General features: G+C 53.4%; 7 protein-coding genes across 7 annotated transcripts; 2 read left to right on the forward strand and 5 right to left on the reverse strand.

Moving 5' to 3' along the window:
- Positions 1-1,353: 1,353 nt before the first annotated feature.
- On the reverse strand, positions 1,354-2,329 carry PG994_005006 (uncharacterized protein; the record flags this gene model as incomplete). Its single annotated transcript, XM_066856415.1, has 2 exons — positions 1,354-1,415; positions 1,897-2,329. 2 exons carry the CDS (start codon positions 2,327-2,329, stop codon positions 1,354-1,356), a joined length of 495 nt encoding a protein of 164 aa, XP_066718582.1.
- A 344-nt stretch (positions 2,330-2,673) lies between these two features.
- PG994_005007 (uncharacterized protein) lies at positions 2,674-5,579 on the reverse strand (the record flags this gene model as incomplete). The annotated part of the gene is made up of 4 exons (XM_066856416.1): positions 2,674-3,522; positions 3,703-4,002; positions 4,073-5,460; positions 5,510-5,579. The coding sequence occupies 4 exons, from the start codon at positions 5,577-5,579 to the stop codon at positions 2,674-2,676; spliced, it is 2,607 nt and encodes an 868-aa protein (XP_066718583.1).
- Positions 5,580-6,409: 830 nt separating this feature from the next.
- Positions 6,410-8,135, forward strand: PG994_005008 (uncharacterized protein; the record flags this gene model as incomplete). The annotated part of the gene is made up of 3 exons (XM_066856417.1): positions 6,410-6,610; positions 6,688-7,295; positions 7,346-8,135. The coding sequence occupies 3 exons, from the start codon at positions 6,410-6,412 to the stop codon at positions 8,133-8,135; spliced, it is 1,599 nt and encodes a 532-aa protein (XP_066718584.1).
- A 118-nt stretch (positions 8,136-8,253) lies between these two features.
- On the reverse strand, positions 8,254-9,441 carry PG994_005009 (uncharacterized protein; the record flags this gene model as incomplete). Its single annotated transcript, XM_066856418.1, has 1 exon — positions 8,254-9,441. The coding sequence occupies one exon, from the start codon at positions 9,439-9,441 to the stop codon at positions 8,254-8,256; it is 1,188 nt and encodes a 395-aa protein (XP_066718585.1).
- A 592-nt stretch (positions 9,442-10,033) lies between these two features.
- PG994_005010 (uncharacterized protein) lies at positions 10,034-10,417 on the forward strand (the record flags this gene model as incomplete). Its single annotated transcript, XM_066856419.1, has 1 exon — positions 10,034-10,417. One exon carries the CDS (start codon positions 10,034-10,036, stop codon positions 10,415-10,417), a length of 384 nt encoding a protein of 127 aa, XP_066718586.1.
- A 666-nt stretch (positions 10,418-11,083) lies between these two features.
- PG994_005011 (NADP-dependent oxidoreductase YfmJ) lies at positions 11,084-12,184 on the reverse strand (the record flags this gene model as incomplete). The annotated part of the gene is made up of 1 exon (XM_066856420.1): positions 11,084-12,184. One exon carries the CDS (start codon positions 12,182-12,184, stop codon positions 11,084-11,086), a length of 1,101 nt encoding a protein of 366 aa, XP_066718587.1.
- A 1,153-nt stretch (positions 12,185-13,337) lies between these two features.
- PG994_005012 (E3 ubiquitin-protein ligase RNF13) lies at positions 13,338-16,047 on the reverse strand (the record flags this gene model as incomplete). The annotated part of the gene is given in 5 exon segments (XM_066856421.1): positions 13,338-13,743; positions 13,812-15,024; positions 15,048-15,084; positions 15,102-15,853; positions 15,915-16,047. The coding sequence occupies 5 exon segments, from the start codon at positions 16,045-16,047 to the stop codon at positions 13,338-13,340; spliced, it is 2,541 nt and encodes an 846-aa protein (XP_066718588.1).
- Between the last annotated feature and the right edge of the window lie 2,662 nt (positions 16,048-18,709).

Genomic DNA, 18,709 nt, shown 5'->3' on the forward strand with positions numbered 1-18,709 from the left:
GCTACGTTAGTTATATAAGCGAGGATTTTATTATAACGTATTTAAAGTATAAGATATAGCTTCTTTTTTTCTAGTATACTTGTTGTACTTATTATAACCCTTAAATTTTAATTCTTTTAATATATTAAAGAATATATATTATTAAAAGGTAACCTTATATTATATAGGGTTTAATAATATAAATATAAATAAAAAGGATTTTTTCCGGTATTACGAGCTAATTAAAAGGTTTATTTTTTAGTTTTATATAATAATTAATGGTTAAGCCGTAATTAATATATTCCTTTACGATATTAATAAGCTTTTTAATAGCCGGAACTAAAGGATAGAAAACTAAATAAAAATAAGACTATTTAAGCCTCCTTTTAACGTTTTTAATAAATAATTCTCCTTTATAACGTTATTAATATTTACGATTAGCCGTTAAATTAAAAAGTTAGCGGATACGCTTAATAGTAATAATATTATGTTTAATAGCGCGACGCGCCGGGTTTTATTCCGGAAGTTTTAAAAAAGTCTAAATATTTTAAACGGCTAATTAAAGCACGAAAAGTTAGTTTTAAAAGGTAATCTAAAAAAAGAAAGAGGTAAAAAGAAAAAAAAAGTAATACTTAACCTTAATTAAAAGTTTACGCGTATACGAGATGCTATGGTAGTTAAAAGGGAAATGAATAGCGTTACACTAGAACCCTAGGCTGTTACTCTTTCATCGTGGCGCCGGAAGCCGTTATAATTAAATCTGACTTTAAATTTAAGATTAAAAGTATTATAAAAGCGTTTCGAGATTGAAACGATATTTTTAAGATTTTATATTAATTTTTAATTAAATTATTCGTATTATTATTATGTAGTATTATTTTTAGTTTTTAGGGTCGCCGTTGCATGGGGTGACCGTAGCACCGTCAGCTGGCTTATGTACCCGCAACTCAGGGTTGGATACATTGTGAATTGTTATGAAGCAGTCTCTGAGCTAAGGTTTCGCAACCAGCAGTATAACGCCAGTCATGGTATTTAAGTTGAATTTAAGTTAGATGAGACGAGCCAGAGTGAGGCGGTCAGCGCGACTGTGTGATGATATAGGGGATGGTGCTGTCACTTTTATTGGCCTACTAATGCCTTTCCCATTCTGCGATTCTCTTTTTCAGACTCAGTACAGAAGTTTCTATCAGAGCCACCGCTTCCTGATGTCTACTCACCAAGGGCCTAAACACCCGAGGTGCAACAGTGTGTTCTCGCTTTCATTAGATCGCTTCATATACACTACCCTTGCTTCTACTTGAATGACATGAAGCTCTCATGCCCAGTAGACCTGAGGGCCACGGCGTAACAACGTAGTGGTTCGTCACGACTATCCTAGTACACGGCCAGGAGGGGCTGTATAAGAGGTTTGGCGAGCACTTGCCTGCGGATCTGACCTGTAATTGCGAAGCACGGGGAACGAAGTACACTAATTCACCGGACGTATCGGTAGTTGAGGCGATATTCCCCTGAGAATGCGCGGAGGAGAGTGAATTAATGGTGAAATAGATAGGAAGCAATACTGGTTAGTTAAAACAGAGCAACGGTGACGGGGAAAAGATGAAATAAATTATAGACTCGAAAGTAGGGAAGAATTGAGGCAGAAAATAGTTTTATCAGTCACTATCCTGTCTCTTAATTGGTATCCCCTTTCCTTACTTTTGCTTTCCACTCGATGCCAGGCCAGGCCAGGAGAACTTAGAATCTCGATAAGAAGAAGTTACCATTGAATATAAAATATAAAAGGAAGCCATCATACCCACCACACGTTTCTCTGTACAGCAGTCCCGTTACTTGGCAAAGAAAAGAAAGACTCCCGATATTCCCCAGTTGCGACATTCCACAATCCTTCATACATGGCGCCCCTGATCCATGCACACAAGGGAGGACTCCACAGATACTTCCGCTGCGAATCTCGACCGCAGTGAATATCCCCCACGTAGAACTCATCATGAAGCCAGTTGATGTGCACCCGTCCCGCTGTCTCAAACTCTGTTTCAATCCCCGTGGCGCGGTAGACGCGGAGGGCATTGGGGTAACGTCTCAGTGCCTCTTCGCGGCTCTCCCGATTGACGAGCACAAGGGGCGAGATGAGGGACTCGGTAAGCAGTGGCAAGATAGAAAACCGTCCCCCGATATACTCCACCTGAGCATCGATTCTCCTCGTCCTCTGCTCCAGCAACAAGGCCCGGCGCCAGATGTCCAGGCGCACTTCGGGCGGTAGGGACGTGAATAGTGTGAATGATGTTGGTTTGTCGATGGCGGGCATCTCGGCGATGGCTGGAGAAGGTGATACCAGCTCCAGGTACATTATATCTGGGAACAAGAGTCTGGTACGGAGGCTGTAGAGCGAAGAGCCGAATGCTATGGTCGAATGTGCTAGTCTAGTGGATGTATGTGGTGTGAAATGGTGAGAAGACTACGGGAGAGGGAGCGGGGGCAGTCTTTTGTACGTAGGCCTCCAAGTTATCAGAAGAGAGGGAGAAGCTTTTCGCATTCTACGGTACATTAACCATTAGTAAGGTTCTATCAACCCATAGGCGTTAAATAGAAACATTCTCGATAATTACGTAATAAAGGACCTTTCCTCCCTTGCGTAATAACGCATGAATTTCCATATCCTTACGATTCGATCTTAACGAGTGCCTCGAAAATCTAGGACCCCTTGCGGCCCAGCGTCTTCTGCAACATCTTCTTCGAAACCGGAAAGCACCACCCCGCCCGCACCGGCGCGTTGCCCGCGCGCGTCGGCCCGCCCTCCAGGTCGAATTTGCTTTCCAGCGGCTTCTTGCTGAGCCGGCACCGCTGGTCCGCCACGAGGCACGTCGTGTCGCCCGTGTGGCACGACGAGGTGCAGACGCCGGCGCCGGCCTCCCGGGCCGCGCGACTGGCGTCGGGATTGGTCCGGCAGTAGAGGTCCGCGCCGCACTGGTCGTAGTCGGTCGACATGACGTTGCACGCCTGCGTCGTCTGGAGGAGGCTGGCGAGCAGGTCCGCGCCGCCGAGGCCGTCCGCTAGCCCGCCCCGGCTGGCGTCGAAGTCGATGCCCGGGGCTATCGGCTTGGGGGGCGCGGTGTCGTAAAGTCTAGGGGGAGCAGGGGGTGGGGGTGGCGAGATGTTGTTGTTGTTTGGACTGGACCCCTTCGAACCGCCCGCGACACACCGCCCTGGGTCGTCCCATGCGGCCGCGGCGGCATCGCCCCACAGGCGCGTGAAGTTTACCACGTTGTCGATCGTCCAGTAGATGCGGCAGTCCGCGGGCTGGTATTTCAGCTGGAGTGGCTGGGGGTCGTCGGCGGACCCGAGCTGGTCGCGCAGACTGAAGGTGGCCGAGTTGATCCACATGCCGGTGTCCCGTGGAGCATTAGACAGGAACGCCAAGCTGTCGTTGGCGGCGAAGAAGTGGTCGTCTCCGCTGGCTGTTGTGACGATGGAGCTGGCGTTGACAAAGTCGTCGTCGAGCTCCGCCGCCGTGTACCTGGCTGCGGCGCGCGTGCCAGAGACCTATCGATATTCGGTGTTAGCTTTACGCTACTTTTCTTGGAGTAAACGGTTTCTCTTAAAAGGGAATGGACCGTTAGAATAAACGGCCCATTGAAGCCTCCAGACACCGGGTTAATGAGGAACGCATCGGGTCGGGGGATAACCTCTGGGATTAAGTAATCCACCCCAGAAGTCACTTACCGCCTGCATTGGACCTGGCTCTGGTCGCCCGCCCACGACGACGGTGCGCACGCCGGCTTGCTTCATCATTTCGACGAACATGGAGCATGTGGACGCGCAAAGGCCATCAGTCAACTGGTGGTATTGTATGTTAGTTGACCGTCGGAGGGTAGGTAGCTGACAGACCAATTCACCACTTACGATACCAATGTTGGAGGCACCATAGGGCTGTGCCTGGATGGGCTGCTCAACATAGTCCATAGGTACCCATCCATCAAATTCGGACATGTCAAAGTAGATGTTGGACAGGTTGTATCTCTCCTATGACGGTGGTTAGTAGAACCAACGAGATTGGTGAAAGCGGCGGATAGGGTCATTAGGGGGTAGTTACCGGTATCGAAAAGCTGTCTCCAAAATACCCAACAGGGCCTGCGTATTCGTCCCAAGAAGTAAAGTTCCTCCCCGTTTCCGCATTGATCCTTGGCGTCACCACCCACTCCGTTCCCATCAAGGCCAGCTTCTGGTCTATATCCTGCTCGTTGTCTAGGGAGAGTCCATCCCAGAAGTCGGTGAAGGTCTTCCCCAGGACATTGGCCATGGGATGGATCCTTTTGTGGCTTCCGGCGAAAGGTTCCGCTTGGGGGAAGAAGAGCTTGAACGTGGCGAAGGCGAGCATCGGATCCCCTCCCCAGTTCTGCTGCACATCGATGACGATGCGCTGCATGCCGTTGGACGTGGCGTTTTGGAGAAACTCATCTATGGCGGCCATAAATGTCTCCTTTTCCGAGTCGAACTGGTTGAACGTCGGAAGACTGAGGACGCCGGTCGAGATGTCTGGCAGCAGATACCCTGTGACGACCTGGTCACTCGCCACATACAGGCCGTCTTGGGCGACAACGGGATCCGCGGGGTAGGCAGGCGTGATATCGGACCAGTTTTTCATGACGGACTCGTCGTCATAGAAGTCAACCTCCCAATTCGATGAGCTGTTGAAGAAGTCGGGCAGAGGCGTGCTGTTGTAGGACGCGGGCAGGTGCCCCAGGACGAAGTAGTTATAAAAGTCTCCTCCGGTTGCTAACGGACCGGTAAAGTATAGCTCGTTGTAGAATGCCAACCACCTCGTGTTAATGCTGGTTCCGTTTGCCAGCGTGAAGTTCAGTTCGTCGCCGGGGTAGAAGGTGGCGTCGCCGGCAAAGATACTGGAGCCACCTTGTATATCCCGGGCAGGGCTGCCCATTAACTGGTTCCAATCGGCATGCGGTTCCAAGGTGCCTTGTGAGTTGATGGCCGCAAAGCGCGTTAGGTATTCCACCGCGTCCTCGCCGTTGACGAGGACGATTGGAGAGGGGCGAGGGCCTCCAGGACTGTTGGTATAGTCCAAGATGTGATCCTCGATCCACAGCTTGGGCTCCTCTTTGCCGTCAATCGAGGCACTCATGACTGAATATGGACTTCCAAAGGAGAAAGCAGCCGTGACTCCAGCAGAAAGATATACGTGGGTGTCGTGCGCCTGGTAGATCAAGTACAGTAGATCCGACTCAAAGGCATACTGGTTCTTGTACACATAGGCGGTAATGTTATTCCGGAGATCTGCTAGCCCCTGCTGCATATCGACGGCAGGTTGCTGGTAGCCTGCTGGGGGGCTCTTGAGAAGTGACCAGGTCGTGTGGAACTGCATGGTCTGGTTGTAGTAGTCCATGAAGCGAAGAGCGACTGCATCATTGAACGGCACGCTGCGTAAGCAATCAAAAGCGTCGGCCGCCCAGAATACAAGGTAACCTATCCAATATTAACCACCACCGAGATCTCCGGGTAATGAAGTACGCACCATCATTTACACTGTCTACTATGTCACCGCATATCGCGGATGGCGGGTCCGTTTGGTGTCGCGGGCGCATCGCTTCCCTCGGGAGACTCACTCTCGGGCACTGACGAGCCCTGCCACCACTACAAAGCACATCGAAAACACCAACATCGTAAAGTCAAAGCAGTGTCAATAAGAGAGATAAGTAAACAGCGACTGGGTCATAAGTTTTTGAGAGCTTGGCCGTGGTACGGGGCCTGCATTCCTTAAACGATAATCGCCCTGGCCCCCAAACTCTGTCTCAGCCTTACTTTAGCAGATACTCAGGGTGTGATATAATGTGTCTATTATCAACCAGGTCGAACTTAGCGGCTGACTGCGACAGGGTTCTATGCAACGAAGTTCTTTAAATGCGCATGTCCTAATTACCGAGTAGCCTGCTCACCCACATGAGCAATATTGCTGACTGCATCGGCCCTTGCTTACTCAGATTCGAGGTATGCATGGTCGCGAGCTCGGCATTGGCCACAAAATCAGCCAGGCTGAACAGAGTTAATCTACTTTGCGGCTCTACATTTCCGCTCATGCATGGAAGGGGGGGCTGTACTGGTCGGGTGGGCTGCTACAGTCTCACATGCTGACCTTATTTTGCTGTCGGGACAGAGCCTTGTTCGTCGAGGTTCTCTAGCTCTACTGTGTCCCGCCGGCAATTCCGTAATACCTGGGTAATCTATTTAGGAGATATATCGGAGCCACTTCGGTACAATGTGCCAGCCCCTCCTCAGCCGCTGGTTCCCCTTCTCATCCTCCAGACCACTGATTGGCTTCTCTTAACCTTTCCTTGCTGAGTTGAGTTGGCATCGAATTAAAATCGAAAATCCAAAGAAACACAAGAGAAACGGTGAAAGGCAGAAGTCTTTCTACATGGCACAACAGGTCAAAGAATGCAAGTGGTCAGAAAGGGGCAATCGACTGCATGCAGCCCTTGCCGAAACTCATGCGCTCGACTTTTCCATCAACAAAACGTTGTTTGACGCTGTACTCCATGAAGAGAGGTTCAGGGAATGGCATTCAAGCACCGATACGTGGCAGCTGCGGTTCAGTGGCAGCCCAGGCTGCGGAAAGGTTAGTACTCTTTCTGTTGTCTTACGTGGCGTAATTATGCCGATGTTTTCTGTGACTGACTTCGTGGACTCTACTAGACAACATTGTCATCCATTGTAGTCGGGAAGCTCCGGGAGGGGCCCTACTGTGTTGCGAGCATCTACGTGCAACAAGACGTTGCATGCTATGAGGCCGCATTCGCTGAAGACTTTCTATGGGCCATTTATACGCAGTTCGCCAGGCATGTTCCCAATGCATCTTCAACCCATGGCGAAGTGGAGGACCATCTAGTTCAGTACGAAAAGTATGTCGCAGCGTGCATAGTGCAGCAGCGAGGACCCTACCGGATCAACCTTATACGAAGTGCCTTGCATGCCATTATTCCCGCTCTCCCAAGACAAGCCTTCTTGATTGTGGACGATATAGACCGCTGCAGCGCAGCCGCCACTATCCATGTCGAAGAAGAGATATCTCAGTTGCAGCACCAAGGAGTCAAGATCATGACAACATCACGGGTGCCGCGGATCGAGGAGTCCTGGACGCCCGCCCGGTGCGACGGACAAGAATGCTCGGCCAAAGACCCCAGGCCATGGACACACGTCTACTGGGTCTGCGAGGACTGCATGCAACATTCAGATAAAGAACAACTTGGCATGACGGTCTTCTGCAACACCTGTTGGCCAGAGAAGGCGATATGTATCAGATGGTAAGTCGCTTGGGAATTATTGCTGTGGTCATGCCCAATACACGGTGCAGTACCCCCAGACTCAGAGCTGACAACAGCTGTCTCCTGGTTTTCAGCAACAACACGTCACGCTTCAAGCAGCCGTTCGAGCATGTCGACTTCAACATCAGCAACATCCCTGATTTCGAGACGAGCAACTTTGTCCGACGAGCGATTCAGCAGGAGCACGGCGACGTGGGACTGGGTGGTCCGCCGACCCCCAGAGAAGGCCCTGATGAAACGTTGTTGTCGCCGCCGCTGTTTACCTCAATTATGGGGGTGCAGCTACTTCGAACCCACAAAGACATGGCCGAACGGGTCGTCAGGGACATAGTGGAGTGTGCTCAAGGGAACATAGCGCTCGCCCACAAGCGCCTAGAGCTCTTCCACCGCGCCCGGTTTGTCGAGGCGTTCCTGGCCCGCCACGACCGGCTGCCCGCGTCCGTCGTCGACCTGTTCGACGCGGGGCTGCGGGGCGTCGAGGCGCAGACGCCACGCGAGCGCACGCTGGGCCTGCAGGCTATCGCCGTGGCGGGGCGCAGCATCAGCGGCGTTCCTTGGGAAGAGTTCCAGCGTCTGCTCCGGCAAGGCGACGAGAGAGATCGAGGCGAAGACGGTACTACTATCATACATGACGGGAACATCGCGAGCCCCTGCTTGGATGATGTCCTGCACGCCGCGAAGGGGTTCGTGGTACGCCAGAATGACCGCGGCAGGCGCCCGAAACTGGTGGCGTTCCATCCCGACTTTTACCTCTATTGTGGTCAGGGCTATCGTGAGTCCATTGTGCGAATGAACGACTCGCTAAACCCGTTGCCGTGAGCGACAAGCGGACTCCGAGACGTGGAAGCTTGCTATTTTTTTTGCTGTTCTTCTAGGGTATTTGCGCTCTATAAAAAAAAAAGGAAGTATAGCGTTTGCAATCCATTACAAGTAACTATCAGGCCAATGTGAATTTCACTCCATCGGTGATCGCATGCACCCCATCTTCGAGTGTCCTCTGGCAACACCGATGACGCAGCGCTGCCCACATGTCCCCGTCCAGGTCCGCAAACTCGACGGCGCCGACTCTCGTATAGCTCATAGCCGAGTTGCGGGCGACCATGATGCCATTACCGGACCAGCTGCCACCCGTAGTTATCCCGCTCTCATCGTCATCCTTGTCGGAGACGAATTCTTCTTCGTCGTTGTCGTCATCCCCATTCCCTGCGCACATAACCACGAAGAGGCAGTCCAGATCGTCGGTTTCGTGTGGCCTGTCGGGGAACGCCCGGATCAGACCCTTCGCCCCAGCGGGACTTTGTATCTTGATCTGCCACGTACTGCCGTCTCCGCTGACCATGGATGACAGTCTCCCTTGCGAAACGTGCCCCTGAATTTCCAAGGCTTTGCATTGCAAGTCCGGCATCAGGTCAGAATTCGATTGGTGAACCGACAAGGTAATATCCGAGCCGATATCTAGTTTTCTTTCCTCTGTTTCCAGCGTCGTGGCCAGCGGCTGGTTGTCGCTCCATTCGGAAGGCCCCGCATACACCCTCCCCTCCAGCTGCTTGAACGACAAAGCCCCGCCATCGTGCCCGGTCACGCAATAGTCGCCGTAGTCCGCCAGCCGATCCGCCACCCGCACGGGCGCCGCCACCGCGGCCCAAGACCAGGACGGGAAGTCGTGCGTGCGGTCCTCGGCAACCAAGCTCCCTCCACCGCCCAGAACACGCCACGCCAGCTGCTGGGCCAAGCCCTGCTCCCACAGGCCCGCGCCAAACTCCTCGCGCTCGGCGTCGCGCACGAGCTTGGCGATGCCCCAGACGGCGCGCAGCCGGTCGCTCTGCCGCGTGATGTCGCAGCTCGTGTAGAAGAGCACGGCGGCGGCCCAGAAGGCCGGCAGGGAGTCGTCGGCCGTCCCGATGATCCGCATTACGCGACCGCCCGTCTTTGGGGAGGACGCCGCCGCCGACACCTGGAGACGCTCGCGCCAATGCCGGTCCGTGGCCGTCTGGCCCTCGTCGAGCACTGCCGGCAGCCCGGCCGGGATCGCTTCGCACGCGCTGAGGGTCGCGCAGTCCCAGAAGATCTGGTCACGGGAGAAGTGGAGAAGACGTGGCGACAGGAGTCTCTCTAGAAGAAACATACAATACGAAGTTCAGTAAGTAAGCTTGGGACCGGACCGGATTTGATGCTCATCGGGGCTTGGATAAAACTTACCTTGAAACACCCATGAGCGTGTGTAGAGTGCACGTCCTAGAACTTCGTCCTGCCAAAGGTCTCTGTGGAGCACCCTCCATGCATGGTCACCGAATAGGGCAGACCCCTTGACGGGCGCCGTGTAGCGTACAGGGACTGGCTGCTGCGTAGGAACCTCACCTCGGCTACGGAAAAGGCCACCGTCTCTGTCTCGCGAGTCGACGGCCGCGATGTTGCAGTGGGAGTTCCGGTACACCTACCGACTCTCGGCGTCAGTACTACTTTTTTTTTTTTTTGAAATAAACGAGATGTCTCAGGATGGGATCAAGGCAACTTCTCGAATAAAGGACGAATCCACCTCCCCTCCCCTGACACTGGGATAATGAGGAACAACGATTGGAATATGAAGGAATAATCCCCGAGAGTAGCTTACCTGGTGCATCAGCTGTCCCTCTCTCTGCCAGTCACCATTGTCGTCCTGTATGATGCATAACGAGTCGATCCAGATATATCGGATCCCGATAGTGCGTGCTACCGCGATGGCTTCGTCGATGTTCCTGTTTCGAAGATCTGCCAAGGAGATTTCTGGCACTTGCGACTCGGTCAACGTGGCCTTTCTGAGGTTCCAGAACGGTTTCGCTTTGCCCCAGCAATGGCTTAGAGTCACGTATCGAGCTCGTATCCCGTCCCTTGCGGTATTCACGATCCTGATGGACTTGGCCGCCCTTTCGGCGCCCGGCTCGCCAAGATCGACCAGTCGCGTGGGAACAAACCCGGGTCCCGACTTGCTCGGATTGCACTTTGGATGGTTACGAACGCAGTCTTCCACCCAATCTCTCACCTGCTGCCGAGAGTGCGCCGAGTCAGTATTGGGACCTAACTCTGCTGCCGTGGGCAAATCCCCGAGATCTGGACTGTGTTAGAGGTACTATACCTATGGGAGATAGATAGACTACCGCACCTTCTTCAGGGAGCAGGAAGAAGACTCTTTCCAACAGCTTGTTGGTCACCTCGTCACGGGCCAAGACATGATCGGAGACGATAGGGCGGAAGGTGATGATGATGCACCATTGGCTCTCGCGTATCTTCCCGGCCGGGCGTATAGTCCAGCGATATGTAATCTTTAGCGGCCTCGATTCAGAGAGTTCTGACCGCGCCTTAGATATATCATTGTGGAGGACGAGACAGAACGGACACCCTTGCGATAATGACAAGCTCCAAGCCGGTTCATCGGGTTGATGCTGGCCGTATGGCTTGTTAGATTGCAATAGGTGCATGAGACAATAGTTACAAATCCTGGGGTCGACGATCATTGTCAATGATTAGTAAATATATACAAAAGTGTTTTTCAGGAAGTCAGGTCTCTTTAGCATCGATGCCGTTTTTATATTAATAATAAAACACGGGCTTACGTGAGATTCTACCCCCAGCCGCATCCCACTCTGCAATGCTGGCAACCGAGGGGACGTTGCAGGTGTTTTGCTTATGTGTTTTTAGTGCTTAAATACAGCCCTGTGATGTCTTGAAATCTCCAAAAATCCATCATACAGCGACAACTTTGCCCGCCTGAGTATTCCTGTTTCTTCGTCTCACACCACCAACTTCGTGACCAACTTCCCCTGATTCAACCCACTATACAACCTCAACCACACCGCCGGAACCCCCTCAATCCCCACCTCCACGACCGTCTCGCTCGCCCCGTCCAGCCGCAGCCTACCCGTCGCCGCCGCCTCCCCGAGCTCCGCGACGGCCCCCGGCAGCTTGTCGGCAAAGTCCAGCAGGATGAACCCCTGCAGCGTGAGCCGCCTGTTAACGATCTCGAACCAGTTCCGCAGCGCCATGGGCGCGTTGTTGTTGTTGTACGTGCTGACGGCGCCGCAGACGGCGACCCGCCCCGCCCGCGCCATGCACCCCAGCACCGTGTCCAACACGTCCCCGCCCACGTTGTCGAAGTACACCGTCGCGTTCCCGCCCTCGGTCGCGCGCTTCAGGTCCGCGGCGAAGTGCGGGCTCTTGTAGTCGACGCATGCGTGCTGGGCGCCGTTGTCGTTGCCTTTGCTCAGCAGGGAGCGCACCCAGGCGCACTTGGCTTCGCCGCCCGCGATGCCCACGACACGCCGGCACCCGACCAGGTTCGCGGCGATCTGCACTGCCACCGAGCCGGTAGCGCCGGCAGCCGCGGACACCACCACGATGTCGTCGGGCTTGATGCGGGCCGCGTAGTGCAGGCCCGTGTAGGCAGCGAGGCCGGGGCCCCCAAAGGCGCCGAGGTGGTGCGTCATGGCGATCTTGCCATTCGGCACCACAGGTTGGGCATGGGCGGCGTCAAGCACAAAGTACTCGCTCCAGACGCCCATGTGCAGACTCATGACGAGCTGGCCGAGCTGGTGGTGGCTCTCAGAGACACTAGCATGCGCCTCGACGACCTCGGCGATGACGCCCGCGAACATCGGCTCGCCGAGGGGCACCGTGTTGATGTAGTAGCGGTCCGCGGGCACGGGGGACTCGATGAAGCCGCGCTGGCCGGCGTCGTTGGAGAAGTAGCGCGCCTTGCAGAGGAGCTGTCCCGCTTGGAGCGGGGGCAGCGGGACCGTCTCCAGCCGGAAGGTGGCGTCCGGGCCCGAGAGCACGGGGAGGCCTGCCGGCTTCTTCGCCAGGACCCATCGTCTCGTTTCCGTCGGTCGTGACATTTTGTTCTTTCTTGGTGTGTGTTTTTACTGTCTTGTTTGTTAATGAGTTTCTACCCATTGGAAAGAAAGACAGATACAGATACAGAAGGAGAGAGGGTAGAGAGAGAGAACGGTAGAACCAACTGCCGGATGATGTCCCTGGCAGTAGGGAACTTACGCAGGCCAAGAGTGCTCGATACTTTTTGATTAGTATTCCAGGCAGGAAAGATTGAACCACTACACTTTTTCTTTCTTTCTCGGTAGCCTCTCCAAACCATTACACTAGATGGTCCCTCACTGCGCCTTTATATGGGAGGGGTGCTATTTATATCCCGGTATGCATTTCCTCAGCTGGCCCACAGTCCTCATCTACGTGAGAATTTAGGCCGCAGGTTAATCTGGGCTAGATTGTAACAGGTGGGAACCGGTAAGGCCTTGTGCGTTACTAGCAACGCACGCCACCAATCAGACCACTTCGTGTGGACGCAGAAGTGGAGGAGGGGGGTAGGCGGTGTTACCAAGTAGTCCCCAAGAAGCAAGCAGCTCGGGTTTCCGGGTGGGGATCCTTGATCCCTTAAACGAGGGCATCTCCAGGTGTCACGTTGATTTGACAGCCCTAACCTATGGGACCGTTGGCTTGGGAGCCGCCGTAGGTAGCTTTCTTGATAGACCCTGGTAGTGTTCACGGGCAGCGGGGTCCTGCCACGACAAGTTTAGTAAGCGAATAAAAGACTCTTCTAGAGTGGCTGCTTGTCACCAATCATGTCATGTCAGCGACGTTAGACAAAAGAGGTCGAGTATATATATCACTTATTGTAGAAGCTGCGATGTGTAAACCCATCGCCCATTTCTACTCAATAACCTCGTATTGGACTGGTGGACATCATAGCCCATTTAACCATCGCCCATCGCCCATCACCCATCACCCATTGCCCAGGCCCGCCGAAGAAACAAAGTCTTCCGATCGTATATCCTTTCTATTCCTTTCTATTCCAAGGAAATCGAGGTGTATGTACAGCCAAACCAACACCATGGAGGCATTTGGTCACCCCGCGGCAACACGTGTTGTCGACCTGACACATGGACGCCAATCCAATGCAATGTGACTGACGAATGGGGAAACCGTGCCATATCGCTACTAAAAAAAGAACCAACCAAACGCCATCTGCAAGTGCTATGCGAAAGAAAGGGAAGGGGAAAAAACAAACAGTAAACCAGAATTAAGTGCCGTGTCACCTGTTGCGGTCTTCTGAAGGACCAGCAGAACGTGGCCTGGATGATATGGACCGGAAACTGTGCGATAACATCCCAGCCAACCATCCGGCCGTGCCGAGTCGCGAGACCCTCGTGGTACTGGCGACAAGATGCCACGCTCAGTATCTGCATCGTCATGCCGGATGGGCAAATGACTGGACGTATTGGAAGATGACGAGGAAGATGCTTGTAAAGAAAAGTCATCGTCGCTATTGTCACGGTAAGGCTCGTAGCGGGGGCTCGAAGGGGATCCACGCGCCAAAGATCTCACAACGTCTCCCTTGCAGATGGGACATGTGCGACGTCGTGTCGTCAACCAAGGCGTTCTGGATTTAGGGTCAGTAAAGCTGGTTCGGGGAGGAATGGGGATCGATCAGGTTAACGGATTACTCACATGCACTCGACGTGGAATTCGTGGCCACAAGGCAAACTCATAACCTGGCTGACACCGTCGACGTATTCCTCCAGGCAAACAACGCACTCCACTTGCCTGCCCATGTACTTCTTCCACTCGCTCGGTTTCTCGTGCGATGGCGACGAGCCTGGTAGCTGCAATGCCGAATTGGCCTGTAGAAGGTCCCCAGCAACACCTGTAGTGGTCCGTGAACGAGGCCGGGACCTGGAAGGGCCATGTTGGCTCTGCAGCAACGGCGTGGTAGGAGAGGGCGGCGAAGGGGTGGGAATTCTGGGTGAATGGCTTGGGGTAGATGCCACCGTATGATAAGTGCGGACTGGAAGCCTCTCGACCACCGACTTGGGTGCTCTCCATCTCCGGCGGCGGATCCGCGCACGTAAAATTAGCAGAGCATACACCACAGTCAACGTGATCAGCGGACTGATGACCAAGACCAATAGGGTGTCGAGGAACGGACTGGCCCCGTTGGTCGGCGTGATCACAATCCAGAGTCCCTCGTGGTCGCCAGGGGGAGGGTGGATTGCCGTCTGGGTAGGCGCTGCGACTTTGACGATGGGGGTGTTGGTGGGAACGGGCGGCAACTCGACCCGATGCGCATCAGTACGACCACCAAATAAGCGCCAGAAGAATCCACCCTTGCTTGTGCTTTCCTTTGCCTCTCCCGACTTCGACTTCGTGGATGGTTCTTCATTGGTGGCATACTCTCCGCTGCCAGGAGTTATGCTGCCACCCTGGGGACCTTTGTGGTCCTTGGGCTTCTTCGCATCTTGTTTCGATGCTGTGTCCACCTCGTTCGTCTTCTCATTCGTCTTCGGTGATCCGTAAGAACTCGTGTCTTGCTCCCGCAGATCAGACACCAAGTCGGGATCGCGCCAATCATGGACACCGATTCTGAAGCCGTCTCCTTGCTTCTGGTCTGCCGTCGTCTTCGAGCCGGATGCCGAACTACCCTTGGCTGCCTTTTCCATGCTGTCCCTAATGATCCTATCTTTCTCGTCTGAAAAATCCTCCACTAGGACCCAGTCATGCTGACCACTGCTTGGAGGGCGACTCGTACCACTGGTAGTTGCTGACGAGCGCCAGCTAAAAACGCGAGCGAAAAAGCTTCGGTTATCTGCCGCCGGTGCAGCGGATCCATCAGTATTCGAGGACTCAACATCTTTCTTCGCTGCCGTATTCGCTTTGCCGGCGACTGCTTCCCCTGGGCTTCTGGACCTTGGCTGCTGCTTGCTGCTGTTGGCGTGCCTTCTTCCTCTCCGTTTGCTGTACTTTCTGAGTAGGCTTCCCGTTTTCATCGATGAAATCTTCAATGTAACTTCCAGGCTGCATCATCAAGGACAAGAGATAGGCCGTTGTCCGGGAGGTAAAAACCGAGGGTATAGTAATATTCGATGTGTCGCCGTGTGCGTACATCTGGATTAGTGGGCCACCCCGGACGTTATCGCCGACGACGAGAGCAACAGCTCCCCTTCGCTGGGCCCATTTCACCTTCTCGAGAAAGCCGCAGCCGCCACGGCTAAGCAGCACGATCTTACCGGCGATCTCAGCGCCCTCTTGTATGGACTGAATATCGGCATGGCCTGAACTGACAAGGCCCGACGCATCAGTCTGCAGTTTCGGAGACCGATCCAACCCAACATGAAGATAATCATCTGTGCCGTCGTTCACGGGCACCTTTGGGGACTTGGTACCCTGCTTCAAAGCCGCCGCGGCTTCCTTGGAAATATCGTCGCGCTTGGCCCGCCTGTTCGTTTTGCTGCTGGGCGGTTTGATCGAGCCGACCTTGTCTTGGCCCTCCTTAATGAATGTCGTCTTGAGAACAACATTGGTATTGCCGTCATTCCAGCCCGGTACGTCACTACAGCCGAGTTCACCTTCTCCGACATCGTCTTGCAGTGTCTCTTCGGTGAAGCCGCTTCCTATCCATAGCTGGCCGTTCAAGCCCTTGTTGGGGAGTTGAGGGCCGAAGCCCGCGGGTCGTGCGGCGAACGACGTGGTATTATCTGCGGCGATGGTGATGACTGCATTCGGAAGGAATAGGGGCGAATGGAGCGGATAGGGAGAATAGTGACTTGAATCGACTCTTGTCCGGGGCGGTAGGGGTTGTCACAATGGTCGGGGCAGCCGGGGCCAGAGTCGATGTGATTGCGCGGCAGAGGAGGAAGAGGCAAGCGGCGAAGAAGAGGGCGAGTATGACGATGCGTGGAGGACGCATCGTGTTGAATAGCGCGGGGACTGGGTTTCGAGTCGGGTAGTGGATATCGAATGGATTATACTGCTAGGAGTAGAGAGATCGCGTGTCCCGACAGGCGTGCGTGCAGTCGAGGGCAGACACACTGCGCTGAGATCTGCGAGGCTATGCTGCCCAGGCTCGTATTCCAGACGAAGCCTGGATTGAACCGACGGTGGTTGCCACCGAGAACGACACCAAAGGATGATGATGCAGAAGAAGCTGCGCGAGCGACGCAACCAACCAAGCCGCCGCCAAGTCAAAATATGACTAAATAGAGATAGGTGATAGAAAAAAAAAGAAGTCGGATGGGGCTGTATGTAGTGCTTATTCGAATGGGAAGGATTTCCTGACTTGTCGCCGAGTCGTATGCTCAGTGTCGGGCGTCCGTGTAACTCTAATGTCTGGGTTGCATGCACTCGGGCGAGCTGTAAGCTCGGCCTGTAAAGTCTTTTGAAGCGGCGGCACGCATTTATTCGTTCGTCAATCAAACTGTAAAACAGGACCTAGTCATGCTGTGCGTCCAGAAGGAATTGGGCGACAAGAAAGAACAGAAAGGAGGAAATAAGAGGTCGACAGCAAATAAACTGGAAGAGCAAGGGAATAATGAAATAGGCGAGAAGCAGCGACAGTAGGCTTGTGAGACAAGGCAAATGATTTGAAGTATTGGGGGAGTCTTAGGGGGGTTGTTGTAAGTGGTCGGGTCATGCAGTAGCTAAAAGTCAGTCCATCAGGCAAGCAGGTGGTTAGGTAAGGTTAAAACCACTGGTGGAGGCCGAGAGTGGGCAGGATCAGATCAGACCAGACTCTAACCAGGCACTCTCTGACTGACGGCTGATGGGAAAGCGAGGCAGGCGAGGGGCACTCAAGGCACTCGGGGCATGCGGCACGGCGGGCATGGGCATGGGCGTGCACGCACACACGCGATGCCAGGATGGCCCCAAATCGCGGCTCCAAAATAAAGGACCAGGGCCCTGCAGATGGCAGAGTCAGAACCAGGCGGGTGCCGCCAGGGTCTGGCAATCAAGCGGCAAGGGGTAATGTGATATGGAATACGGGGTTAATTAATCGAAAAGAGGAGTTGGCTCTTTTTGACAGGAATGCGACGATGGACCGAGAGAAGCGATAGCGATGGGCTTGGAGGGAGTGGCAGGGTGTGTGTTTTCGTTTCATGGATCGATAATGGTGACGATGATATCAAACGGGCTTGGTCGCATGTACAGACGTTAGTAGTGACTTGGTGAATATTTCAGCTCTTGGACCTGCAAACCACGTTCTGTCCAATGCAATGAATCATTTCCCAATAGAGCGTCTGTAAAGTATTGCATATGTACATGTATGCACTGCACTGTCGCTAGGTAATGCTGCTACACACCCACCCTCGAATCAAATGTCAGGAGTTCAGCTTTATGACCTGGCCTGCTGGCGACGGTGATCTCATGACGAGAGGAATGTGCCAAGTAAAAAAGGCCGGGTAGCGGCAGTGACCGACCCAGACCATTGCCCAGTCCATTTTTTAACCAGTGGCGTTTTAGGGGACTTCTCACGCTGCACGCCGCTTGCTCCTCGATTATGCAGTGTAATCTTTTGGATACCTCTGTGGCCCATGTTCACTTGTTCGGTTGCATTCGACATTGCATGAGATGAGACTTCCAGAAGCCAAAGAACATTTGCTCTATGCTTGATCATACATACATCAGGTATCGTAACTCCTTGCAATCTGCCGGTCCATGCACGGCGCTTACAGAGTATGCTGGTATGTTTATGCTCTTTACTTGACTCTTGACACCGGAGCCCGGGTCACAAACTGATGCAATGGTGAGATCGGTCTCCTGCAGCAGGCCAAACAGCTCAATCAACAAAAGGCTCGCATAGACCACCTGAAATTGCCACTAAGCACCACCTATGTACATGTTTGCTTGGCTTAGGTTACATGCTTGCCCCAAAGCGACCACAGCCAAAGGCTGCCAGCTGGACAGCTGAGGGGAAACATCACGACTAGCGCCAACAGGAATAACTCAATAAGAAGAGCCTTGGAAGTTGAGAGGACAGGCTGCACTACAGACAAGAGCTCTCGGTGAGCTCGGTGAGCTCGGGTACCGTACTCCGTACTTACCCAGATACTTGCGCATTCTGCCATTATGAAGTCTGGGACAATATTAATCAAGGCGATAAAACCGCAATCGCCCATCTATGCCAAATCCATACCCGGAATACCTTGTAACTGTCACTGATCGTCAATGACTGTAACGGCTGGGCCTCTGCTTGTGGGGGTGGAAGTGGCTATGCCGGGCACAGACTCGAAACGAAACGGCAACACGGCACCTGGAGATTTTCACAGGGATCTATTGGCTTGATTGATTCATGAAAAAAGGATCGAAGACTCGCGCGAGAGAACAACGCTCAGGATTTAAGTACCAGCCTGCATGGCATATGCACTTCAGTTGTTCTATCGGTTCACGTCGTTCGAGGGCTATGGCATCTGCACGCATCATGCCATCTCTCAAGTGGGGTGTGCAATATCGCAATGGTCCAGCATCCTACCGGAAATACTGTATGACCCCCCCCCCATACCTAGGGAGGCACTTAGGATCTCGAGGCGCAAATAACAGTCGTCCGTTCAGTCATGTCTTTCTACAAAATGTCT

This window comes from Apiospora phragmitis, assembly GCF_038363925.1.
Source record: "Apiospora phragmitis strain CBS 135458 chromosome Unknown utg000005l:1.0-4161743.0:1.0-4166827.0, whole genome shotgun sequence".
Taxonomy (NCBI): domain Eukaryota; kingdom Fungi; phylum Ascomycota; class Sordariomycetes; order Amphisphaeriales; family Apiosporaceae; genus Apiospora; species Apiospora phragmitis.